General features: G+C 47.6%; 10 protein-coding genes across 10 annotated transcripts; 6 read left to right on the top strand and 4 right to left on the bottom strand.

Annotated features, from left to right (window-relative positions):
* Positions 1-113: 113 nt before the first annotated feature.
* Positions 114-889, bottom strand: FSST1_004536 (Zn(II)2Cys6 transcription factor domain-containing protein; the record flags this gene model as incomplete). Its single annotated transcript, XM_083230721.1, has 2 exons — positions 114-632; positions 767-889. 2 exons carry the CDS (start codon positions 887-889, stop codon positions 114-116), a joined length of 642 nt encoding a protein of 213 aa, XP_083087966.1.
* A 2,067-nt stretch (positions 890-2,956) lies between these two features.
* On the bottom strand, positions 2,957-4,039 carry FSST1_004535 (uncharacterized protein; the record flags this gene model as incomplete). Its single annotated transcript, XM_083230720.1, has 1 exon — positions 2,957-4,039. The coding sequence occupies one exon, from the start codon at positions 4,037-4,039 to the stop codon at positions 2,957-2,959; it is 1,083 nt and encodes a 360-aa protein (XP_083087965.1).
* A 939-nt stretch (positions 4,040-4,978) lies between these two features.
* Positions 4,979-5,703, top strand: FSST1_004534 (inorganic phosphate transporter Pho88; the record flags this gene model as incomplete). The annotated part of the gene is made up of 3 exons (XM_083230719.1): positions 4,979-4,998; positions 5,080-5,240; positions 5,309-5,703. The coding sequence occupies 3 exons, from the start codon at positions 4,979-4,981 to the stop codon at positions 5,701-5,703; spliced, it is 576 nt and encodes a 191-aa protein (XP_083087964.1).
* Positions 5,704-6,167: 464 nt separating this feature from the next.
* FSST1_004533 (DNA repair protein RAD14) lies at positions 6,168-7,410 on the top strand (the record flags this gene model as incomplete). The annotated part of the gene is made up of 3 exons (XM_083230718.1): positions 6,168-6,251; positions 6,309-6,945; positions 6,995-7,410. The coding sequence occupies 3 exons, from the start codon at positions 6,168-6,170 to the stop codon at positions 7,408-7,410; spliced, it is 1,137 nt and encodes a 378-aa protein (XP_083087963.1).
* A 723-nt stretch (positions 7,411-8,133) lies between these two features.
* On the top strand, positions 8,134-10,723 carry FSST1_004532 (WD40-repeat-containing domain protein; the record flags this gene model as incomplete). Its single annotated transcript, XM_083230717.1, has 3 exons — positions 8,134-8,509; positions 8,559-10,415; positions 10,464-10,723. The coding sequence occupies 3 exons, from the start codon at positions 8,134-8,136 to the stop codon at positions 10,721-10,723; spliced, it is 2,493 nt and encodes an 830-aa protein (XP_083087962.1).
* A 3,592-nt stretch (positions 10,724-14,315) lies between these two features.
* On the top strand, positions 14,316-16,316 carry FSST1_004531 (uncharacterized protein; the record flags this gene model as incomplete). The annotated part of the gene is made up of 1 exon (XM_083230716.1): positions 14,316-16,316. The coding sequence occupies one exon, from the start codon at positions 14,316-14,318 to the stop codon at positions 16,314-16,316; it is 2,001 nt and encodes a 666-aa protein (XP_083087961.1).
* A 317-nt stretch (positions 16,317-16,633) lies between these two features.
* On the bottom strand, positions 16,634-18,609 carry FSST1_004530 (major facilitator superfamily domain-containing protein; the record flags this gene model as incomplete). The annotated part of the gene is made up of 7 exons (XM_083230714.1): positions 16,634-17,345; positions 17,395-17,580; positions 17,633-17,797; positions 17,849-18,042; positions 18,095-18,142; positions 18,198-18,290; positions 18,370-18,609. 7 exons carry the CDS (start codon positions 18,607-18,609, stop codon positions 16,634-16,636), a joined length of 1,638 nt encoding a protein of 545 aa, XP_083087960.1.
* A 1,443-nt stretch (positions 18,610-20,052) lies between these two features.
* On the top strand, positions 20,053-21,297 carry FSST1_004529 (TauD/TfdA dioxygenase family protein; the record flags this gene model as incomplete). Its single annotated transcript, XM_083230713.1, has 3 exons — positions 20,053-20,214; positions 20,267-20,999; positions 21,050-21,297. 3 exons carry the CDS (start codon positions 20,053-20,055, stop codon positions 21,295-21,297), a joined length of 1,143 nt encoding a protein of 380 aa, XP_083087959.1.
* Positions 21,298-22,404: 1,107 nt separating this feature from the next.
* FSST1_004528 (uncharacterized protein) lies at positions 22,405-23,238 on the top strand (the record flags this gene model as incomplete). The annotated part of the gene is made up of 2 exons (XM_083230712.1): positions 22,405-22,830; positions 22,885-23,238. 2 exons carry the CDS (start codon positions 22,405-22,407, stop codon positions 23,236-23,238), a joined length of 780 nt encoding a protein of 259 aa, XP_083087958.1.
* Positions 23,239-23,416: 178 nt separating this feature from the next.
* On the bottom strand, positions 23,417-24,403 carry FSST1_004527 (Alpha/Beta hydrolase protein; the record flags this gene model as incomplete). Its single annotated transcript, XM_083230711.1, has 3 exons — positions 23,417-23,604; positions 23,653-24,239; positions 24,288-24,403. 3 exons carry the CDS (start codon positions 24,401-24,403, stop codon positions 23,417-23,419), a joined length of 891 nt encoding a protein of 296 aa, XP_083087957.1.
* Between the last annotated feature and the right edge of the window lie 357 nt (positions 24,404-24,760).

Below are 24,760 nucleotides of genomic sequence, written 5' to 3'. Positions count from 1 at the left end.
GAAGCGAAAGACAAAAGAAAAGAAACCATCAAGTCATACAGTTTCCCACGTCTCGTCCAATATCATCATGTCGTTAGGAGAGCTCAACCTCAAAATCAGCCTTACTCCAACGATCAGCGCCCACCATGATGATAACGCGGGTCCTGCGAGTAAGCGCTCTGATCATATTCGCCCCAGCTCTCGTTCGAGTAGCCCTGACCACCGTACTGCGCTCCATACTGGGAGTGTGCTGTCGTATCCCACTGCTGTTGGTAGTTGGTGGCGTACGCCTGCATGTTGTACTGATCCCCCGAGGGTCCAGCTGTGGCATAGCCTCCGCTTTGGTCAGCACCGGACAAAAGGTTCAGGTCGAAACCATCCTCTGGGCTGAGCTGTGAGAAGTCGAACTGACTCAGCGCGCCATCTCCTTCTTCTCTGGAGGTCGCTATTCGCGATGTGTGGCCGCGATGCTTGCTCGAGCCCTTGGACGAACTGCCCCCTCGTCGAGAGCTCGAGCCTGAAACGCTCTCGTCGTCTGTCGACTTGCGATGACTCTTCTTCTTGGAGGACTTTGAGCCCGAACGAGTGTACTCGCAACGAAGACTGTTGCTCCGACACCGTTCGCAGCCATTCTTGTCTCCACTACAACGAAGCTATACACAAGCAGTCATGTCAGCAAATAAGCTCCTGTCAAAGCAGCCGACTATAGTCCTTGGCACCGTCAAACCAGGCTTTAAGGAAGCGGCTTCGCTAAGCCTAAGTGCCGGGAAGATGGGGGTATGTGTACCTTTTTCTCGTGGCATCTATCGCACGCCTGGTGTGAACTAGAGCGGGCCGTGACAGGGTCGAAGCCATTGCGAACGCTCTGGACCTCATCGGTCTCAGGATCGTACTTCCACGTTCCAAACATGGTTGTGTGTGTATGTATGTGTGTATGTGTGTTTGTATATCGGACTGTTCCTGATGAGTATGAATCTTGATGACCCATATGATGTAAAGTGAGGATGAAAAGATGATAGTGATAATAGGCAGCTAGCGTGTAAAGAAGGATGCAGATATTGGTTGTATATGTATATATGTATATACGTATACGAATGAATATGTGCTTGACCTTGAAAGACTTGTGTGATTTGTTTTCTGCCTGATAGGAAGCATCTCGTGACGTCTTATAAACCTCCGAGGGGGCATCTTCTTATGAGTCGCGGCCAAGTTCGAGGGTCTTATAGGCAACCATGAGAAAGCACCCTTCTTGCCATCTGCCATTGAGATGATCAAAAAAGGGACCCCATCCTAGTAGACATGATAGCATCGTGCCGAGCCGCACTACCAGGCTTCTGCTCCTGGAACAGGCACCATGTAGTTGAGTACCCCTGTCATCCCGATCTATGTGATTGCCCGGGACTCCGTCTAAGCGTCCACCCTAAATCGACAGAGGATTCATTGCATTGCCGGTGGATGGGGGATTTTTGTCTTTTACAGGGTGAACAAATCCATTACGTTGGTCTTGTTTTTAGAAGCTAGTCTATGGGGAAAAGGTGGAAAGGCTGCCTAATTTTCCGGTAGGATTATTCTATAGTACATAGAGTTGGTCTAAAGTTAGGGTTCGTAGAGTTAGTATTTTGGAGTTGAGTATTGCCTAGAATTGGTAGCTCGAGACCTTTCCCTGTTTGTTGATAAGCTTGGGTAATGATTGGTCCGGTTCATTCCCAACCGAGGCATGCCTTTCCGTTTCCATGTACTCCATGTATGTACTCCATATGCTCACAACATAGTAGACTGCGCTCCATGGGCACGAATAGGTATGGGATATGTCTACTACGTAGTATTCGGGAATACCCAACCCTACGGTATGAGTGGCTGTGCCGCATAAGTGTCCATAGGGAGTTTAGTATCTTGTAGATAGTACCTACGGAGTAGATATTGATAGTATGACGGTGTAGCACTGCATTGCAGCGGCCCCCAACTTGGGCGCTTGGAGCTTATACACAGCAAAGCGCAGCAGAAGCAAAGCACAGCACAGCACAGCACAGCACACGGGCAGCTTGCCACGTTTAGTCAATGTTTTCGTCTATTATTTTGCTCAATTCACGAAATAGGAAATCTCCTTGATGTGCCTTGCATCCTTCTGATCTGCAGTACCACGGCATTGATCAACGGCGGCCGTTGGCTTTGTCCCCGTAACAACCCATGTCGTTTCGTCAAAAACCTCATTTCTTCTGTTGGTTCTTAGTCTCAAACGTGGAGCAAGAAAAAGAGACAACTAAAACAACGCAGCGCCGCAATTTTAGGCAAAAGCATCCACAGAACGAACGGGTAAGGGAATCCGACACAAACCAAAACTCAATCCTTGGAATGTCATGACATAAATTAGTTAACCACAATCTTTAGTTGTTCTTCCATCGTATCATGTTTCTTCTAGACTCTCGGGAATTGAGTCATTCTAGCGGGGCTTATTTCTTTCTTTCTTTCTCTCTAATCTCTATCCCAAAAAGACTTACTGGGTATATAGCCGAGGCAGAGTAGCAATACGGTTTAAAGTGGTTGCATAGGAGACAAGTAACAGGTAATACAGGTCAGTCGACGTTAATGTTTCAATGGGGGCTGTGAGTGATGCGGCAAGTATGTAATATCTACCAGTTTGTATCAAAACTGCACATTGGTCTGATACCACGTATCAGCCTCGTACGGCACGGCACGCTATCTCAGTGGTGGGATAAAGGTGGTGGTTCGAATTTAGGCAGACTGTGGAGGCTGAGGCTATCACTCTCCAAACCTCCCATCATCACTGGAGCATCATGGGACTCGTAAAGCAGGCCTCAGATTTATTATCACCCTCGTATATTTTTTCTATCCAAATTGACAAACTAACAAACTGACAGACCAACTTGGTCACTTACCGGTACACAAAAAAATCCCAATTGCTTTTACATATGCTTACCCGCCCTTCATCTGCATCTAGGTACCTAGATTCCTGTGATCACGCCGCCCAATGCACGCTTTTGATCTGTCTGACTTCGAGAAACTCGGCGTGTCGGATAAGATCTTCCATTGAGATGTCGTTGTCGAGTCTCTGAACTCTCCCGTCATCCCAATGCACGAGAACCTTGGCATGTCGCTTCTCGGGTGCCAAGAACGAGGCAATGCGATCGCATGATGCGCTGGGGTTGAGTGATATAGGGTACGACGGACCATTCTCTCGGTTCAACGCGCTTCTGGACTTGTCAACTACCTGGATGAGGTATCTGCCCTCCTCTGTGCGCTTGCTGCGTCTTGATCCTGCGGCCCGCTTGGAAGTCATCCCGGGGCCCTGGTTCTGGTGGTTGTGTCCGTGGGCTGTGCCAATTGGGTGGGGGCAGCATTTACAAGTACACTTTGTGGGATCCATGTTTCGATACTGCCCTCTAGATTCAAGAGGAAGGACATATGTGCCGTATGTTGAGGATCCCCAGGTGGGTTTTGACGCCCGACCGCTGTTGAGGAAAGTGTTGATCTCTTCGGGGGCTGGACGAGAGTACTCACCTTCCCGATGAGAAGTATCTTCCTTTTTGGAGTGAGGTTTGGTCTCCTGACCATCTTGGCTCTCTCTTCTCGAACTTGTCCTCTTCCCAGAGCGAACCGTGTCGGAATGAACTTGGTCGGAATAAACATGCTGTCTTCTCTCAGTGCCAGGACGGCTTTGTCTCTTCGCATTGGCATCTCGTGTGGATTGAGGGCGCTCATTTGCTCTCCCATCACGACGACCTTCCCTGCTTGAAGACGCTTCTCTGTGACTTGACGAGCGATCTCCTCTTCCTCTGCGATCTGCGTAAGATCGGCCCTCCTCTTTTGTTCGGGTATCTCTATGAGATCGATGGTGTTCTTCTCTCCTCATATAAGAACGATTGTCCCTCTTCGCATAAGAGGGTGTGCGCGACACCGTCGGTGCGCGATAGTAGTCATCACGGGCATGACTTCTATAAGGTTGATCATTGTACCTGTGGTCGCGAGACCGCGAGAAGGTCTGGCTTCGCCTCCTGGCGGCTGCAGCGTCAAGATCGTATCGTTGAGATGAGTACGACATGATTTGGGTTGTTTCGTGATACAAACCTGGGTATGTATAAATGGTTTCGAGTGCGAATTTCGATTACTTGTATGTGGTTTCCGGTGTTATTTCAGGTTTGTGAGTTTCGATATTGATATTAATATTATCCATCATATTCACTTCACGAACCCTTCGAGCTATAAGTATCGAGTCCTCGAGGCCAGGCTTGTCGGCCATTTCTAAAGACCTTTGTTGAAGACTGAACAAGGCCATGATGCTGACTGAAGAATGAATGCGAACATCCAATGCTCTTTGTTCCATTATTAGGCTCTGTCGTGTTGTTCACTCGAACAGCACTTGGCTGTGACATGTTCACAACTCTTTTCAGTCATTATCGAAACAGCTTGCAGTGCTTCCCTTGTCAATTGTCAAAGGCGTTTTCAAAGAATGATGTCTTGAAAGAAGTCGAGGTTTCATGTTGATAATTCGAGTCTGTTTGTCTATTCAGTTGGTTTGAGCTGCAGTCAAGCCTCTTCTTGAGTGGTCCCAAGACGGAAGGTCGCTCATGGTTTGATTAAGGCCAATCCTAAATGGAAACAGTGGGAAGCCAGAAGAATGAATGGCGCAATGAGGCTCAGGGGCCTAGCAGGACCCGACAGTAGGTTTCTAGGGGCTCTGACAGAGATAGAGTCCCCTAAAACGAAAAGTCGATACAGTCTGGTAACCAATGACTTGTCTCGTCTTGTCTGCATGTAGTCTTCCCCACAGTGGCCAAAGGGGGCTAAGGGTGCGGCAAAACCAAAGAGTCCACTCTCCAAAAGGCCAGCAAAGACATCCCCATTCCATTCCATCCCACCCGCACTTTAATCTTTGCTTTGCTTCCATTCTCATCAACCTTCAACTTTTTTGGCATTGCCTCGTTTCCTTTCCTTTTCACCTCAATCCTTCTTCGCAGGTGTATTCAACCCATTAATCAAGATGGCTATCTCTCCTCAAATGTAAGCGACTCAACTTCTCACGCGACAGCTCGTCGCAAAGCAAAGCTCTTGGTGCAACAATGCTGACATTTCTTGCGATAGCACCAACCTGGTCATCATCCTGGGTATGATGCAGGTCTCCAAGCGCGTTCCCTTCGATGATCCTTTTGTGCTCAACGTTGTCCGCGCCGTCTACCTTGCCAGCAACGTTATCATTGCTGGTCTTTACTTCTACACCCAGCTGAAGATCAACAAGAAGAAGGGTACGACAACCTTTCCACAGCCTCCGTAACATATCCAAGACAGCGCAATGTTAACAACATCTTCACAGATCTCACCACCCTCAAGTATGTTGAGCCCGCACCTATGGGTTCCTCTGAGGAGGGCAAGCTCGTCACCACCACCATCCACGCCTACGACAACGAGCAGATCCGCACCGCTTTCCGTGGCCAGGCTATGGGTATGGCCATGATGGCTTTCATGCACTTGTACATGAACTACACCAACCCTCTTCTCATCCAGAGCATCATCCCTCTCAAGAGCGCTTTCGAGAACAACATGGTCAAGATCCACATCTTTGGCAAGCCTGCCGCTGGTGACCTCAAGCGTCCCTTCAAGCAGCCTGCTGGTTTCATGAGTGCCATGCAGGGTGGCCCTGCCCAGAGCGACAAGAAGGCCGTCGAGGCCGCTGAGCGCTCTGGCCGTGGTGGTGCTAAGGAGGAGTAAACTGCTCTCACTGAAAGGATGGTTGCAGGTTTCTAGGATTAGGTTTGGTCTTTAGCCAAGGTTAATTGACCCTGGCTGTACTATAATACAGGTGGTTTACAAAAGCATTTGTGTTGTGTTAAATAGAAAGGGACTTGAGTAATTTTTGGAATGATGTCTAATGTGTACGATTTTGATCGCTATGATAAAATTGGCTGTATCGCTGTATGCGTGAATTGTAGTCACGTTTTCTCGTGTTAATTGGTGACATAATTAGGATTTCTGATCGCGACAATCCGCCCCTCCGCCACCCATCGATCGATGTCATACCGAAGGACTGACTTTAGACCCTGATTTTCTCCCTACTTTCTTTCTTCAACTCGCATTTCGTTGCAATCCTCCTCACCAAATCTTGCAGCTGTATTGCGAAACCCGTTAATTTCCTCCAAGTTGTTTCGTGATATTTTATAATCCTCCATAACGTCATGGAACGACCATCTACACCACCTCGGGCGACAAAGCCTGCGCCTGTTATTTCTCCTCCCACGCCAGAAGTTACAAAGCGCATAGTATGTCTAAGCAAGAAACTGATTCTGTGTTTTGTTGGATCGCTGACTCTTGTCTAGGAAGAAAACCGACTCCGCGCAAAGGCAATCCGAGATCAGCGTGAAGCCGAACAACGAGCGACCGGCACCGTACCCGAGATCCCCAAAAGCTCCGGCGGCTTCGTACCAACAGACGATGTCTACATCTCTAAAACTGCCAACGGAAAGCGACCTTATAGCTCCATCTCGGCGACAGAATCTAGGGGAACGAATCGAGATGGACGCAACAAGGGGGATGAAGAAACCCTGCGCCCTGCGCGCAAGTTTACAAAATTCGTGGATTATAATATGAGCGCCATGACAGATACAAAGGGTGGTTTCTTGTCGACGGAAGATGATCCCCATAACTATGCACTCGGCGGCAAGAAGCAGGACGACGCACAGCGACCAAAGCACATGAGTGTTCAGGAATGGGAAAGGTTACAGTTAATACGGAACTTGAAGCGACTAAAGGCTGGACCATTCGAACCGGGTCTTAGTGTTCTTGCTGATGATGAGACACGAAAGAAGTGTAGGGATTGCGGCAGCTTGGAAATCGATTTTGTTTGGGAGGAAGTCTTCCATCTTTGTGTCTGCAACAAATGCAAAGAGAAATACCCCGAGAAGTACTCACTGTTGACCAAAACTGAGTGCAAAGAAGATTATTTGCTTACAGATCGTGAGTTGTGTTACCGGGAATTTTATTTAGTATCGCTAACATGAAATAGCCGAGCTACGAGACCCTGAACTATTACCTCATCTTTCCAAGCCAAACCCTCATAAATCCCACTGGCACGACATGATGCTATTCCTTCGCTGTCAGGTGGAGGAGTATGCTGTCAAGACGAAGTGGGGTTCATCAGAGGCATTAGACGCCGAGTACGAGAAGCGCGAGGCTCAAAAGAAGGCTCGCAAGGAGGCCAAGTTTAAGGAGAAGTTGTTGGATCTGAAGAAAAAGACACGAACAGACGCTTTCCGCCGACAGGCCGGCAACCTGAGCAAATCTGGGGCAAGCAAGTTTGGAGATGCAATAGGGGGTGGGAAGCATGTGCATGAGTGGGGAAGGACAGTTGAGAATGAGGACGGAATAACAGTCAAGACGTGTGTTGATTGTGGTATGGAAGTTGAGGAAATGGAGTTTTAAGACATTGATATCTATTTTAACAGGTGGGGGTTTGGAGTTGGGTCCATCACATATAGAGCACTACCGCTGAGGCAATGTATTATAAACAAGCTTTTGTTTGTAAATACTTTGCGTTTTGTTTCTTGTTAGCTGTCATCAAAGATAATCCCCCTGTTCATATATGCTGATGATCTCCAGGGATAATGGAAAGTTGATGCCTGGCAGCCTCATGTTCACAGTTTCCAGTTTGTTCAGCCATGATTGGTCAAAAAGTCGGCGGCAAAGCAGCGATACAGAGCATAGCACCAACTAATAGCGTAGCGTGGAAGTACAGTACCCAACATACAGGACAGCACAACAGATGCACCTCCAAGTACCTGGACTGGCAAGCTTGCTTTCTTTAGCAGCACCCGACCTGACGTCGATTTTTTCCCGACTTACAACCAACATAGACCAAACCACTACATAACGACTTTGTCTGTCCTTACAGCCGGTCCAAGACCGAATATCTACTGAGACGATATCTAACACGTACAAAGATTCCTTGAATCGTTTGCGCACCAAACTTCCAACTTCAACCTCTAGCCTAACCTAGCCTCGCTTCGCTTCATCACTTCTTCACATCACAGTCCAACGCACCGAGCTTGTCCGACTTCGAACCGGCACTCGCTCGCCGTCAACGCTATCTTTCTCATACCGACCCGGACCTCCATGCACCCGCCCAATTGAGAGAGGCGCGCTGTGATGGGCCCAAATGCTGGCAACGGCGTGGGCGGAATGGAGATGGGGCCTATGATGCAGGGCAACGGCTCCAACCTGCCCCAGGCCACCGAATACACACTCCAGGGTGTTATGCGCTTTTTGCAGACCGAATGGCATCGACATGAGCGTGACAGGAACTCATGGGAGATCGAGAAGCAGGAGATGAAGGGCCGCATTGCCAACCTCGAGGGTCAGGCGCGGAGGGCTGATGCTACACAGCGCGTGCTTAGGAAGTACGTTACCATGCTGGAGCGCAAGGTCAAGGAGCAGACGGCTCAGCTCCAGGGACAGGAGGCTGTCGATGCGGAAACGGCTGCTAAAAACGACCGCACTGCAAAGATCCAGGAGAAGCTACGATGTGAGCAATACCCCTAACATAATGGTTTGATGTACTAACGCTGCTATAGCTTCTTTAGAGGAAATGCCTATTCCCGGTGTCGATGGCGTTAACTACGAGAAGCTCGACCGAGGTGACGAGGAAGCTCAGCGACAGGATCTCAAGACCTTCCTCGACCAATGCCAATCCGAATTTATGTACCTTATGATTACCCCCGCAAACCCGCAACCGCCTCGAGACTCTCCCCCACTACCGATTATGGAGGATCTGCGAGAGGTCGAGGCATTCGGCATGCCCGCGCCCCAACCTATGGAGCGACAGTTCCAGCTACCCACGCGAAATGCCCAAAACCATGTCCAGGACATGAACTCGAGAATGCCCCAGCAGAACCACGTACCTCATGCACAGAACCAGCAGCAGCACTTTGCTCAGAAACAACAAGAACTACAGCCTCAACCCATGGTTCGTTCATCGGCTGAACACCCCCCTGTTATGTACCAAAACAACAACGACTGGCCCGCCCCTGTATCTGTAACCTCTCGACCGGTTGAAGAGCAAGTTACTCCGGCAAACCATGCAGCGGAAGTTCTAGGTGGAATGGAGGATTCTGCTGAGCTTAGAGAGAAGCACTCTGCGCCACCAGAGAACGATGGATGGGACTTTCCAGAGGGCACATTCCCTGAACCTGGGAACTCCCAATCTAACCAGTCTCAACCAAATAGACCCGATACGGATGCCTTTCCTGCCGCTGATAACTTGCCCAAATCCCCGAGCCGACGAGACAGCTCCCACCGAAGGAAAGGCTCAATGTCTAGACGACGGAGTGCTGACCATGAACTAGCTTTGGCTGCGCAAAAGGCTGAGAGTGGTAACTTCAAGCTCAGATTCGGATTACGAGGCCATCTTGATACTGTTCGAACGATTATATTCTCTGGGGGCGGCAGTCCAGGAGAGCCAGAAATCTGTACTGGTGGAGACGATGGTATGATCAAGCGTTTCCACATTCCCAGGTTAGACGGCCATGCTGGAACTCTTGCGCACACGGCGTCGGATCTTGATGTCACAGCCAACTTTACGCACCGTGGTCACTCGGGAGCGATCCTTTGCTTGACGTCATGGTCTCCTTCACCAAACTTCTCGACTGGAGGTCGCGCAATTGGCGATGGCTGGATATTCTCTGGTGGCCAAGATGCAACTATTAGAGTTTGGGAACGTGGAAGGGTTGATCCCAAAGCGACTCTTGAAGGCCATACAGATGCTGTGTGGGCTATTTGTGTCCTTCCAGCGACTCTTGGTCAAATATTCGGAAGCTCAAGTCCTTACGGCAACACTGATCGTATCTTGGTTGTGTCGGGTGGTGCAGACGGCAGTGTTCGCTTATGGTCAGTCAGCGCGCCTCCTCAGTTGAGCTCACCACAACCTGGAACGAACCGAGCCATGACTGGCCGCGGAGGTAGAGTCCGCGGTAACTCGATGAGCTCTGGCAGCGCGTTCCCCAACACTCCTCAGGCTACTATTGCATCGAACTCGCCCTTCAACCACACCCTTATCCATAACATTTCGCGTTCGGACGGTTCTACAGCTAGCCCGACGTGCATTACACCTCTGGGTACTACTGGCGAATCCTTTGTTGTCTCTTACTCGGATGCCGCCATCATTGTTTACGATACACGAACTGGTGAACAAATTGGCACGATGGATAGCTCCGAGACATACGACCAGACGATCAAGACCGGCGTCAACGCTGTCGTGGCGACAACAATGGGTCTTGACCAGGCCAACCAGAATCACAGCGGCACTATGGGCGAGGAAGATGCTAGCTCAGGTGCCACTGGTGGTGGAAGATCAATGGCAGGTTCAGGCGTAGAGGGTACCATCATTTCTGGCCACGAAGATCGCTTTATTCGGTTCTTCGATGCCAACAGCGGTAAGTATTCTACACTAACACCAGAAATAATTACTAATAAATGTTCAGGCCAATGTACATACAATATGATTGCCCACCCGGATGCCATCTCCAGCTTATCTCTTAGCCCCGACGGACGTGAACTCGTCAGTGCCGGCCACGATGCCTCGCTCCGCTTCTGGAGTCTCGAGAAGAGAACGTGCACGCAAGAAGTGACAAGTCACCGAGTGATGCGCGGCGAGGGCATCTGCGCCTGTGTATGGAGTCAGGATGGAAAATGGGTTGTTAGCGCTGGCGGCGACGGCGTGGTCAAGGTATTTGCACGATAATGGAGACGGCTCATGACAGACAATGTGTTTTTTTTTTGGTGCGGGCGGTGCATTATTATTGCCTAGCAGTTTCGATGGCATTGTAGTAGTTGGATGACGAGACGAAGACGAAGACGAAATGGCTTTAGTAACGAAGAGACTAAAGTTTATAATTGAAGGTTATATGTTCATGGTAGCTGGGCTTGAAGAAACAAACCATCGGTCCCATTGCATCTTTTTGCAGAAGTGTTGCCCTCACTTTGGGTAGTAAGCTCTAGGGTGACAAAAGTAATGGTCCAAGAGCCGGCCTAAACCTGCTCAAAAATTATTTCGTCTTTTAGGCTCCTGACGGTAAGTCCTTTAGATTCAAAAGACTCTGAAGTCACGATACCAAAGACGAAGCAAGTTAAATAGTCAAATATAATGGCAGCAAGTTGTGTCTTAGCAATGGCTGGCATGGGTCCTCCGCTACCACCACAGCTGCTGTGTCCCCGAAGTAGAAGGCATGGACTGGAATCGAGCTTATGAATTGAACTCTATGTTGCATTGTCCATTTAGCATGTATATGCAGTCATGGAGGCTCATCAACTCCAGACATTCATCGAATCCCCCCTCACGCTGCCTCTGTTCTGCGGACATGCCCCCTCCCACCTCGTCTCGTTCCAGATCCATCCTCCTTGAGGCGATATCGCGGGTTCTCAATCGAAGCCTCGATACACGAAGGGACTGCTTCCCTTACGCCTGCTGAAAGCCGTCTCGTCTCGGTGGTAGTAGTTGCCTCTCCTCTTGTTGGTGCTTTCGTCGAAGGTGTATATCTAGAGGTCAGTATCTTTGAGTTGAATATTAATAGAAAAGAGTCCTTGAAATGAGTCCTTTGTTATTGGGGTTTTCTATTAAGTGTTGACCATTCTGTGTGCTCTCCTAACAAAGGTAAGGTATCGAGGGTAGGTGCAATACCCCTGGGGTTCTATCCTCGTTTATTTGTTCGCGTCGTTCGTTCGACATCGCCTGCCCAAGTCAGTCTCCGAGATCTTTCTCTTTCCACAAATTCGTTGTCGTACTTGCCTCGGTGCTCTTGTCGAAATCGTTCATGGTCCTTAGAAGTCAGGAGCGAAAATGCCCATGGGACGTCTATAAGAACCCCTTCCGCCCCCCTCATCTTCGTCTTTTTTCTTTCTTTCTCTTCACCACTTTCAAGAAGGTAATAGCCGCACGCTTGAGGTCCAGTGAAGAACCAGTGTCAAGGCATGGTTGGCAGGCGTGCTGCTTCTTCTGGGATCCTTTGAGCTAACCCCCCAGAGGCGTAGTGGTGATGCGGGCTGCGTTCACCCGGCACAATTTTTGATTTTTTTCATCGTGTCCCTGGTATTACACTACCTCCAGGTGATGCACACTCTATCTTTTTCATTGCATTCACCGGCTTGCCAGTGTTGTAAAGAAGAAGAAATATACCTACCTTTGCCCTTGATGTTGTGACTTCTGTGGAGATACCGAGCTATCTTGGGTTGGGTTAGTAGAGCTGTTTGTGATGGAGATGTATGTTGGAGGATGGGGATGGGAAGTTCTGTTAGCCCTTAGGCGAGAGTATCGCATTATTTGTTGATTTCTGTACTTTACTATTGAGAGGCTTGAGTATCGCATTATATATACGCTAAATAATGCGGGAATAAGGTTGAGCTTATGCCCTACTTTCGAATGCAATCTATCGGGGTAGTACCCGGGACCGATAGCTTCTGGTTTCATGATAGTCGGCATCATGTACGAGAACTACGACAGTGGTTAGCTATGTGTAACAAGACTGGGATTGACTGACTTAGTTGATCTTGGTGGGTTGGGCGATATTGACTGAGGTTGCAAGAGGAAGAAGTTGCTGCTGTCTTCAGCGTGACAGAAGCTTCCTTTATAAGTCACCTATATCATAAAGTTCATGCCATAAGAGTTACGCCGTGAGAAACCATATATTAAGAACCCTAGATTTGAATATTGTTGAAATTTGATCTGCGCGGACAGATTAACCTTTGTTAAAAGCCCTGATAAAAATGAGAAACTCGGGCAAAACCTAAAGATAAATAAAATCAAAATCATGCCCTACTTTCTATGACTCTTGATGCAGGGCGCCGAAGGCATATTTTGCTTGACGTTATACCAACCACTAAGTTAATGAAGGGTTAAAAAAAAGCAAAAAAAAAAGAAGATCTGCTTAGAGCAGATGGCTGGATCTCTCCCGCCGGGAATTGAACCCGGGTCTCAAGCGTGACAAGCTTGCATACTGACCACTATACTACGGAAGATGAACAATCTTGAGATTGTTGTAGCTGGGGGGTTGTTGACAATCCGTCAGCTGTAGTAGTTTATATTCCCTAATCTCGGCTGGCTCGAATGTTGGGCTCTGTTGTAGCCCAGTTGCACGCTACATTCGAGTCAGGCGAACTCTACTGTTAACTCAACCTATCCCATCTATCCTTTGAAAAACAAGCTCCAGCTAATCGAAAGATGAACCGGCGCGGCATAGAGTAAGTCAATAGTGATGTAATATCTTTTTGAGGGGTTCTGAATTGACATGATTGTTTATTGTGGTAGCTATACTTGTACTTTGTTAAGTTTTATCCCACCCTCGCCTATCTGGATATTAACATACTGTAACAAACTACACTTTGCTTTATGATTCTACACCTAAAAGATTAACCCAAACCTACGTGAATGTCCCGTCTCAGATAAGAAGATGAAACGATAAGGGAACCCCAAAAGAGATAGAAAGGATGCGAGCCAATCTTCCCAGAACTTTGCCTCTCAGGGAGATTATGGGTGACAGTTTGTCTCTGTACCGCGTGCATACTAAAAGGGTAGACGGTCAGTAGATTGGCGGTATGTTGATTGGAGATTTACCCTGTTCGCTGAGAAAGTCTTTACCTAATGAAGAAAGGCTACTGATGATGAGACACAGTTGCGTATGTCGAACCAGGCTGAGGCCTGACGACTAAGTAACAGCGCACAGTCTTCTGAGAACCTATTGCTATCTTAACTGTCCCTTTTTCAATTCATTCGTTTGCCACAGCGCAGTTAAAAAGGTTCAGTAAGTAGGTATACCAATGGAGATAATACTGGAGTGATGTTGATAGATATTGTAGAGGATTGAGCATTGATTCAAATACCTGTATGTACATATGTGGAACTCTACGGATACCTACTGTAGGTAGTATGTATGTATGCTGGTGGCGTGGAACTCAAAACTCTCCACCTCATTTCATCACCGACTTTTCATCCTTCATTTTCACTTTCATTCTTCATTCTTCATCCTTCATCAATGTTCCTCAATAATAAAACTACCCCGCGATACAATTATATAGTTATACATTCATCTCAAAACACCCATATCTTTTGAATTGTCACACTGTTACGTTTCTACTGTCCATAAGTACCAAGACCAAGGTACTTGACCTACACCTCTAAATCAGGCTATATATATATGGGGCCCATTGAAGATTAGCCAAGGCTTATTGGGCTATCCATTTCCAACCCCTTGTCGATCTCAGCAGTTTCAAAACAACATTCAAAAACACAACAAAACACATCTTTCTACTCATCAGATACTCTCACAACAACCCAGGCCAACATGGTCAATGCAGTAAAACCCCCTCCAGGTTGGTTAGCCTTGCCAGCAACAGCCTCTGACGAGGAGAAGGGTAATTGGAATGAATTCCTGGAACAATGGCAGCTGCAAGAGAGCAAGTTCGAGGACGATGAAGAAGAGTGGAGTAAGATCTCACGGAAGCTGAGAAAGGAACCGTCATGCAAACTATACAATCATTTTATTGGGAAGAAGGTGCAACATAAAGATCTCACTTGGGGTCATCTTGTCGCAGCTCTTATCCTTTTTGGAAAGGATCAGGTAATAAATTCGACTTTTGGCAAGAGGATTCAGGAGAAGTATCCTAAATCAGACATCACAACCATGCAATTCAACACACGGGGGCCAACTATCAGAATATCATCTCAAAGTAATGGAAGAGGACAGTCAAGGTCAAGGCGAGCTATAATCGAATATGAAGACGAGGGAAATGAAGACACAGAAGAACAACAAGAAAGAGAAAGAGAACAACAAGTATCAGAAGAAGGACAACAAGTGCAACAGCAAGAAGGAGAAGGAGTCGAAAACCACCGAGTCCCCGAAGAGGTGGAAGTGCCGTCGCCAGCGCCAGCGCCAGCGCCAGTGCTTTGGAACACAAGGAGATGTTTCACCAATACCACCAGTTCCGGGCCAAAAAGAAGCAACTGGCGAAGCGGTAACATCTTCGGAGCCGCCCCTCCTCCGGGAGTTCCAACAAACAATCATAGCCAGCCTCCTCACCCTCAACACGGAACGACTAGGTCAAGAGACAGCGCCAGCGGTCCTGTCCAGAGTCGAGAATCCCCACCCCAGCCAGACTCTACTGTAAACGTTATCTCAAACTCCGACCCTGACACCACCACCAACGTTGCTCAAGAAAATTCAGACTCAGACCTCAGACAGGCTCACGATCATATGACCATCAGTAGTAGTCCTGGACCCGGGGAGGGTTGCCATGGAATTTATTTACCGGAAGACACCGTTGCCGCCACCAACACTACGGCCAGCAATGGGCTCCCTAGCAATAATTTCACCAGCATTGATCTCACGAGCGCTGGACTTACCGATAGCTCCGTGACCGACCAGTCTCGCAACAGCAGACTTTCCAGCAATACCTCAGCCAGCAGGCTTAGTGGCGTCTTCCCCCCAAGTCCATGGAGCACGGCAACGAGCAGGCCCACTCCTAGAAAGCGAAACATTGACCAGGTTGGAGATGATATCGCACCAAGGCCCAGCCCAGTCTCCCCAGCTGTATGGGCATCGCTCCTATCAAAGCCGTCTTCCCCTCATGTTAACACGTTTGCGGAGCCTATCAATGCGACTTACGGACACCTCGCCAACCACACTGGGACCCTTGAGCAAATACTACAACGCTACCATCAGTTAGGCGGCTATGTAATTAGCCTGGAAGGGCCTGAAAATGAGCACACGCAACTGCGTGAAAACGGCATCAGTATAATTCGCGACATTGAGACCTGGGGTTTGCAGGTAACCGAATCAAGAAATAGGGCCTTGACCGAAATCGAAAACCTTCGCGAATCCAACCATGACTTTGCCAGGTCAAATCAAGAACTAGAGTTGGCAAACAGCGAGACAGCCAAGGCAGAAGCCAACAAAGCCCTCGACACGCTTGTTTCCCAATTTGCCGACCACCTATCTGACTCTAGAGCAAAGTTTGAAACGTTCCGGCAACATGTTTGGAAGTCACTTGAGGAAAATGAAGCAAAAACTGGCCGCTCCTTGCACGAAAAACTGGAGAGTCTGGAGGCCCAGATGAGCACCACAACCGCCACTTTGAAGGAGGATCGTGCTAGAGAAGTCGAGATGATGCAGTCCAAGTTGGAGCGTTTGGAGGCGATGCTCGAAAAATCGACTGAGAATAATGAAAAATTAGAGAGGCAGATTGAGGGGCTCATTGGCGTCGTCGCTGATGTTGGAGCTGCTAGTGGCGTTGTTAACTCACACCAGCAATGGAATACGGCACTCGAAATGTACGGGCTGATGTAATGGAGATGCATGGCAATATAGGGAATTGTTATATATATAGATCTTGCGACGGTGATTTGGCCAGTCGATCCAGTCAGAGCCGCATCATGGCCGCTGCTACAAGACAAAACGAATAGCGTGTTTTTTAAGCATATGTTTATTATGCAAATCTTGTGTTCTATCTTTTGGCTATCTAGTCTAGCTTAGCAACATATCAGACTCTTTAGTAGTGCTGCATAGCTTCCCACGTCTATAGCCTGCCACCTTTCATGAGTGACACGTATTCTTATCTTCCGACCCAGCTGTTCCATAATCAGGCGCTGTGGCTTTTGTGTCGCTTAGTGGACGAATCTAAAGTCCATACGCTGTTGACCCTCGTCCTTGGTGTTGAGAAGATAATCTTGCTGCTGCTCCTTAGACAAGGCATTCCATCTTCTGTCGCGAACCTGGTTTCGCCAGATATAAAACCACTTGACCAAGTAGAACAGAACAATATTGACACAAGTGATACCAAGGATCACCCTGTTTCCTCGACGGTACAAAGGCTGATCATCTTCACGGAAGATGTTGGACGCAGCAATGTTACCACTCTGCACGGTCATGTTGTATAGGGCGGCGCTGATGGCTCTCGTGCGCACACTGTTGCTGTTCTTGGCGTTCCATCCCACAAGAATAGCGTGGCAGTAGGGGTAACTGAGAAGACCGGTGATGAGAGCGTATCGAACCCATGGGGAGATGTCAGCGGGAAGGACAACCAAGGCGAGAACCCAGGGGAAGATCCAGATGTTTGAAATGGATGAGAGAATGCTTCGCTCCTTGACGCGGCCTGAGAGCCAGGTAATGATGAGCAAGTTGACTGCGAAGAGAAACTGGGAGGGGATGGCGAGAAGATTGGCCTGGAAGACGGAGAAGCCGATCTGACGAAGAATAAAGGAGAGATAAGTGTTGAAAGGCGAAGGAGGAATGTAGACCATGAGACCAATGATGTACAATGGATACTGCTCCCAGTCCTTGACGGCTTTCCAGAGCTTGGAAAGGTTGACAGCTTCTCTGTTAATGTGTTAGTGGAGCTCAATAGTTTGAATGTTGTTTGACATACCGGTTGTTCATGTCACCCTTGCTGGGATCATCGCGAAGAAGTCTGTTTACCATAATGTGCTCCTCACGCTCGTTGAACCAGCCATCTTTACCACGGAACCAACTCTTGGTTTGGCATGGGCCCGGAGGCATGAGAACCCAAGAAAAGAGACCGATGATGAAGGTAGCAATTGCCTCGAGGAGGAATCTTGACGAGAGTTAGTATCGGGTTCGAAAGCTAGATGGTATTGGGCACTTACAGCCATCGCCAGCCACCCCATCCCAGAACACCTCTCATCTGGAGAATACCAGCAGCAAGCAGAGAACCAACAATGTTGCTGGTACTGAGAGCGGTCCAGAAGAAGGCTAGCCTGATAGGAAGCTCGTTGGACTTGTAGAAGTAGGTGAGCCAAAGGACGATATCACTATACTTGTTAGACACTGCCACTAGTAAGGTCAAGTAAGACTAGACTCACGGAATGAATCCACCCATCAAAAGACCCAAAAGAGCCTTGATGGCAAAGTAAGCACTCCTACTCTGGAGCGCAGCCTGTGAGCCCGAAACTAGGGACCAGCAGCAGATGAGGAATGGAATCCATCGATCGGCGCCGAGTTTCTTGCTGATCAAACCGCTGGGGAGTTCGGCAGAGAGGAAGCAGACCAAGAAGATCTAGGTCATTTGTGTTAATGATTTGAGTGTTACTATTCGAAGGAATACTGACTGTTTGGCCATAGTTGAAGTCATTGGTGTTCATGCCAATCTCTGGCAACTATAGGTGATGATTAGTTTCGCCCTGATAGGGTCAAGGATGAATGTTTACTTACCATATTATCGGAAATAGCACGGTTAATGTTTCGACGGTGGAAGTCTAGGGAGAGGAACATGACCCATGCCCATAGACAAATTCGGAAGTCGATCTATACAGGCATTAGTAGATTGTCATGACTGAGATGGAAACTTGAAAAGCTTTGTCAAGTATTCAGCAGGATAAATCACCTTTCGAATGAGTTTCTTCTCTTCGCTTTCCGTCCAAGTAAAGTTGGGGTCAAACCGGTGACGGTTCTCATACTCGGCCTTTTCGTAGACCTTTCTCCAACGGTCAGCGATATCAGGATCCGAAAAGGGGTGCTCGATCGACGAGGAACCAGATTCATCGCCGCTGTCAAGAGGAGATTGGTCATGGCTCTTGACATCAAGCACCTTTGCGGTCTTGTGACCATCATCGCTGGCAGCCATTGTGGATGATAGTACAATGTACTAATAATAGCTGAGGTCTTCTATTTCCCAAAGACAGGAAGGTGTTGGAAAGATGCCGCGGAGATGTCTGAGAATGGATGGATGTTGACGGATGCATGGGTGACTTATAAGTGATTTAGCTCCCCTTCTGGTTTGGACTTTGACTGCATTGCTGAAAAGTTCCCCTCTAGACATGCTAAGATTCTCACTCAAGAAACGAAACCGGGGCTATCAATGTCGCGATGAGCTTTGGAAATCACCTCAAGTCTAGGCGAAGATGGGTGCTGTACTACTTGATAGACATGGCGACCCATTGACCCCCCGATATATGAACTAGGGTATCAAAGCTAGGGGCCATCAGACTAAAGATTCATGGTTAATCCAAGATGGTCGCTTCTAGCCGATTAAACGGGTTCTAGTCGAGTTATTGTCTGTGAGATTAAATCAACATTTGCTCCGTCAGCCAATAAGGACCCTTGGATAAGGCTGCGTAAGTTAATATTAAGCCAAGTTGTATTCAGGTTTATGGCTAGTAAGGGATCAAGTACCGAGTTTTGACTAGAATGGTAGTCTATTGAGGGGGGTTCATGATATCTCATAATGAAAGATATGGCGTGCTGGCCAAGAATGGTGATCGAGCCAATCGTTGCTAGAACCGACCGAGAGGCCGTGAAAAAGGCCAAGGATCTAGAATTGACCGAGTTATGCCATCAAAGGCTACGATAGATAAGATAGGATCGATGTATAGCTGATAAGAGTTGAAGTAGAGTTGCCCTGGTGTAAGTTTCGAATATCTTCCATGTATAGTAGATGGCAGCCTAGTGTAAGTCTCGGTCAACTGTAACTCATCTATATTTCAACCAAATAAAATCTGATAAAGTCAAATACAAAGGATTATGATATCGCTCGGGCTTAGGTAATTATGCGATATCCGAGACATCAATAAGCTGCATTGATGCTACTCAATTGTCGCATTGCGTGACCCATCCCTAGAAATTGCGACAACCACAACGTTTTTCATCCCACGTATCAACATTGCGCAATACCTTTTTGCGATATCCGATTTTGGTCGTCTCTATCGGTCTTTTAGGGATTTCATAGGTCGCATTGTACCTCCATCCCACAAATTGCGTGCTCTGAGCCCAGACACAAGTCGATACTTTAGTCGATCAGCGCAACGAATGCCACACTCACGCAATGTCTCTCGAGCCAGAATTGGTTCCGACATCATCTTGATGATCGTCTTGGTGCGTGGCTATGACGGATACAAGCTCCCGAGCTTATGTTTCCCCGCGTTGTAAATAGGCACATCATTACAAAGGAATATCTAGTCATCAAGAGCCAGCAGTGTATATAAAGACTTCAATTATCTCCCAACTAGCACTTTTCCACAATACCAGACACGCATTGAGACCTACATAAGATTCTCATAAACAAACCACAATGGCTCCTTCAGCTGTCGAGACAACGACGAACCCCGTCACAGAAACACCAAAAGTAAAGCTATACTCTGGCCATGTCGAGGGTGCTTACAAAGAGCTGTCCCCTACTTCATACATCCGAGAGTCTGAAGAAAAGGGCATCGACGGTCATGCTGCTGCCAAAGTAAGTGGCATATACTGATTGCCTGATCTACATGCATTGACTCAGATATCAGTATCCCAACTATCTTCCAACCTGGAACCCAGACCAGGTCTACCCTCCTCTAGAGCCCTTTGAGCACTATGAACACGGCAAAGATGCGGACCCTAGCTTCTCAAACCTCTTGAAGTCAGACACCAAAGTCTCTCACCTCACTCCAACAATCGGCACTGAGATCGAGGGAGTTCAACTAAGCAGTCTCTCTGACGCTGGAAAAGATGAACTCGCTCGTTACGTTGCCGAGCGCAAGGTCGTAGCCTTCCGAAACCAAGACTTTGCCGACCTGCCCATCTCCGAAGCTCTCAAGATTGGAGGGTACTTTGGCCGCCACCACATCCATCCCACCTCTGGTTCTCCAGAGGGTCACCCTGAAATTCATCTCGTCCATCGAAGTGCGGGTGACAAATCCTACGAGGACTTTTTCAAGACTCGCGTGAGTTCTGTTGCTTGGCATTCTGATGTCACGTACGAGCAACAGCCCCCTGGAACCACGTTTCTCTATGTGCTTGACAACCCCGACACTGGTGGTGATACCCTGTTTGCCAACACAGCCGAGGCTTACAACCGACTGTCACCTACTTTCCAGAAGCTTTTGCATGGACTCAAGGCGACACACTCTGGTATTGAGCAGGTTAATGCCAGTGTGAAGAAGGGTAGTGTTAAGCGTCGTGAGCCCGTTGTGAACGAGCATCCCATCGTGAGAACACACCCCGTCACTGGAGAGAAGTCACTCTATGTCAACCCTCAATGTAAGTGAGACTATAGAGGTACCCGAACACATTACTGACATAGTTACTAGTTACACGAAGCATCGTCGGCCTCAAGAAGGAAGAGTCTGACGCTATCCTCAACTTCCTCTTTGAGCACATTGCCTGGGGAGCAGACTTCCATGCCCGCGTCAAGTGGGCAAAGGGAACTGTTGTAGTATGGGATAATCGATCTGTTCAGCACACAGCTATTCTCGATTGGCACTCTGGTCAGCGTAGACATCTGGCTCGCATCACACCTCAGGCTGAGAGACCATATGAGACACCCTTTGAGAACTAGATAGATTTAGTACGATACATATGACGAAGAAACAAATGAATACTTTTAATGAATGACAAACTTTTTGCCTTCGTTTCTCTTAGGTATCCTAGGTTAAATAAAGCGCCGTGGCTATTTGGTTCAAGCTGTTATCTCTCCTGAGTCCTATTCTCTTCTCTCCCGCAGTGCCATCCGCGTCTAAGAGAAAGATTTAAGATAACTCTCACTCCACAGCCGTCAACATAACACCAAAACTTCTAGCAAAGTCTTCATCCCGATTCTCAGAACACAGACTAGGTCTCACCATTTCCACAGATCGCAAAAATCAGAAGCCAATCCTGCAGCTAAAGGAACCTTGAACTCTTAAGCTAGAATAAATAGAAGCTCCACAGACGACGTAGATGTATGCCGGATGTGTTATGGAGTCGGGGATGGCGATGGACGACTGCATTCCAAAGTCCCTGAGCCGACTGGCCACTCACTTACACGGTCCCTTTGGCTGTAACGGCAGGCTAGGTCTTCAAGTGAACGCCAAGAGAAAGCCACAAAATTCTCTTCTTACTATGCCAAGTCTTTTTGTCTTGGATATTGTTGAATGCGGGAGTTGTCTTACATGAATCACGTGTAAGTGAGACGAGATAGTTATCACAGCCTACTGTAAGAACTCACATTCATATTGTAAAAGGATATTTTATTATTCTGCTCAACGATATCTTCTATGATGCTTAACTCTATCACTTCTCTTCAAGTTCCAATTCCACATTCGCTGCATCGAGTCTAGTTCAGGAACAACTGGAATTTTGCCACGCCCGCTATCAAAGGTACAGTGCATCTAGAGCCACATAGCTTCAAACCTAGAGTTTTGAATCATTAGAAATTGACTCTTGTTAGTGACAGACATTGGCTGATCATAAGGTCCCAGGTATAAGATGGCGAGGTCTCTCTCCCGTTTGCGGTTGTTGTCTCAGTCTCTCTTTAACTACCAACGCAACAACTTGGAATTTCCCTATTCTCTCGTTCCTTGATCTTGTTACTTTTACAGATCGAATCCACTCTTTTGAATCAAAAGTATCACTCTGACGCACGCATATATATCGTATAGCATATACAAATCTCAGTTCATACACCATGAAGGCTTGTCTCGCTCTCTCTGTCCTGGCATATGCCATTTCAACCGCAGCTACAAGCATCCACCACCGCCGGGCCGACAACCTCCTCCCTGCTGCCGGCATCCCCAAGGCTGGCTACAACGCTTATGGAGGAAACTATAATCATCCCGAGACCAACCAGTTCCAGCCTGTTGGCCAGAAGCAGACATCTTCCAACTCTGGCTCAACCACCAGCAAGAATACGGACAAGAAGTCAACTACTCAGTCTTCAAAGTGCATCTCAAAGGGAAAGCTAGAGTCCATCGTCAACAAATACGTCTCTACTTTTTCAGGTATCACTGATGGTGGAAATCTCGCAAAGACCATCTTCAATGACGATGTCAAGTTCTATTCTCAGTCTATCTGGTGGACTGAGTCTTCCAGTGAGATTAGCAAGTACGCCAAGGTAAACACTCTCACTTTCCACTGTCATACAATCATGCTAACAAATACTCGCCAGAACGACAACTATCCTCCGGTTTACAAGAACCTGAAGGAGCTTATTGCTGGCAACATCGAAAAGACCAATGACCCTAGTGCTTTCATCAAGGGTGTTGTCGCCTACGGTTGCAACACTTTTACCATTTACTGGAAGGGCGACTTTGAGGTTCCCAAGGGTAGGAACCATGGTCGTGGCAATGGAATTGATCTTGTCTTCTTGAGTCCCACAACTGGCAAGATCAAGAAGGCTTACTCCGAGTACAACACCCTCAACCAGGTTTACAACTGGGGTGCTCACATCACCTGGGCTAAGGATCAAGTCTGCTGTGACTGCCCTGTAGTGTTTGACCCCAAGTGCAAGTGTACCAAGTAGATAGTTATATTGCTGGTCAGGTATTTGTAAGATAGTTGCCAAGGGAATAGAAGAAAAAGGAGTTTGAGGGTCTGTATTTAGGTAATTGGACAGGCATTAACTGTATATACAATCTTTACAACCATACTATCTAGCATATCAGACTTATATCCTAGTGACTGATATGTCATCAAACCTATCACAGACGACTAGACACCTTATGTTCATCGCCCAAGAAGACATTGATCAGTTTAGAAAACTCATCTGCGTACTGATAAAGGAACCCATGCCCAGAATCGGGGTACAGATGCAACTGAGCCTGTGCATTCTTCAATTTCCTCCACATGACAATACTGTTTTCCGTTGGTAGCAAAAGATCATCACTCCCTAATTTGCGTCAGCATATGTTATCAACAAACAATGACTTTAACTTACCGTTCGCAATCAAAACAGGTATACGCAACTCCTCAAGTCGATCGTAAGACGCATCCTTTGCCTGTTTTGGATCCATAAACTTTGCAAAAGCAATTCCTTGTCGCCGAGCATTCTCCGGATCAACATGCTCAGTCCTGTCCTTCCTCGCCCCTGTGATCCTCTTCCACGCAGCCTCACCTGCGGCTTTGCTCTTGGCCGATGTTCCAAACATACTAATCATGAAGGCATTTTTGTGCTCCTCTTCTGTCTTGGCCCCACTGAGAAGGTTGAAGGGTGTCAAGTCGGGTGCTGGTACAGTGCCCTCGCCGCTGCTGGGCATGGTTCCGCAAAGGATGAGACGGCGTACGAGACCTTGTCCATTGAGGGCGACGAGCTGCGCGGCGCATCCACCCATTGAGAAACCCATGACATCAGTCTTGTCAATGCCGAGTGCCCGCAGAACATTTATGTAGTACTGCGCCCATAAGAAGTACTGCTTGGGAACTTGTCCTTCTGAACGACCTACGCCAGCATTATCGATCATGATGATGGGTCGCTTAGCAGCGATGGGGTTTATAAGGGCCGGATCCCAATGATCCATTGTTCCCCTTTCTTATTTAGTCTTTGAAAGCTACATAAATTGAATGGATACTCACCTAAAGTGCATAAGTAATGTGAGGGGCACACCATTGGTTTGGCCGAAGCGTCTGTAGGCGAATTTGATGCCATCTACAGTGATGAACTGGTTTTGTGCGGTATCGTAAGTTGACATTTTGTGAGATTATTCTAAAAGTAACTGTTATTGAAGCAGCTGAGTGAGTGACGTTGTATCAATGAATATGTAAGTCAAAGTAAAAGATGCCGAGGTTGGTCGGCATTCAACGTCAGCTGATCCGGGGAACCCTGTCAATGAACATTTTCCTCTTTGGGAACCCATTTTAGTGTCAGCTCGCTCTAGAAGGGATGATCTTTTTTGTGTCGTAAGATGACTTATATAAGACTCTATGAGATACTTGTTTGCTTTGGGATAAGTTAGATAAGGGTTTATGTTTATAAGTTCCTAGCATCACGTACTATAAACCAAGGTTCTCATGAGATGGTATAATCATATTCATACAATGCTTCATTC

This window comes from Fusarium sambucinum, chromosome I, assembly GCF_050947815.1.
Source record: "Fusarium sambucinum isolate potato_lamoka chromosome I, whole genome shotgun sequence".
Taxonomy (NCBI): domain Eukaryota; kingdom Fungi; phylum Ascomycota; class Sordariomycetes; order Hypocreales; family Nectriaceae; genus Fusarium; species Fusarium sambucinum.
Note: the sequence above shows the minus strand (reverse complement) of the source record. Positions and strands in the feature narration are given on the sequence as shown.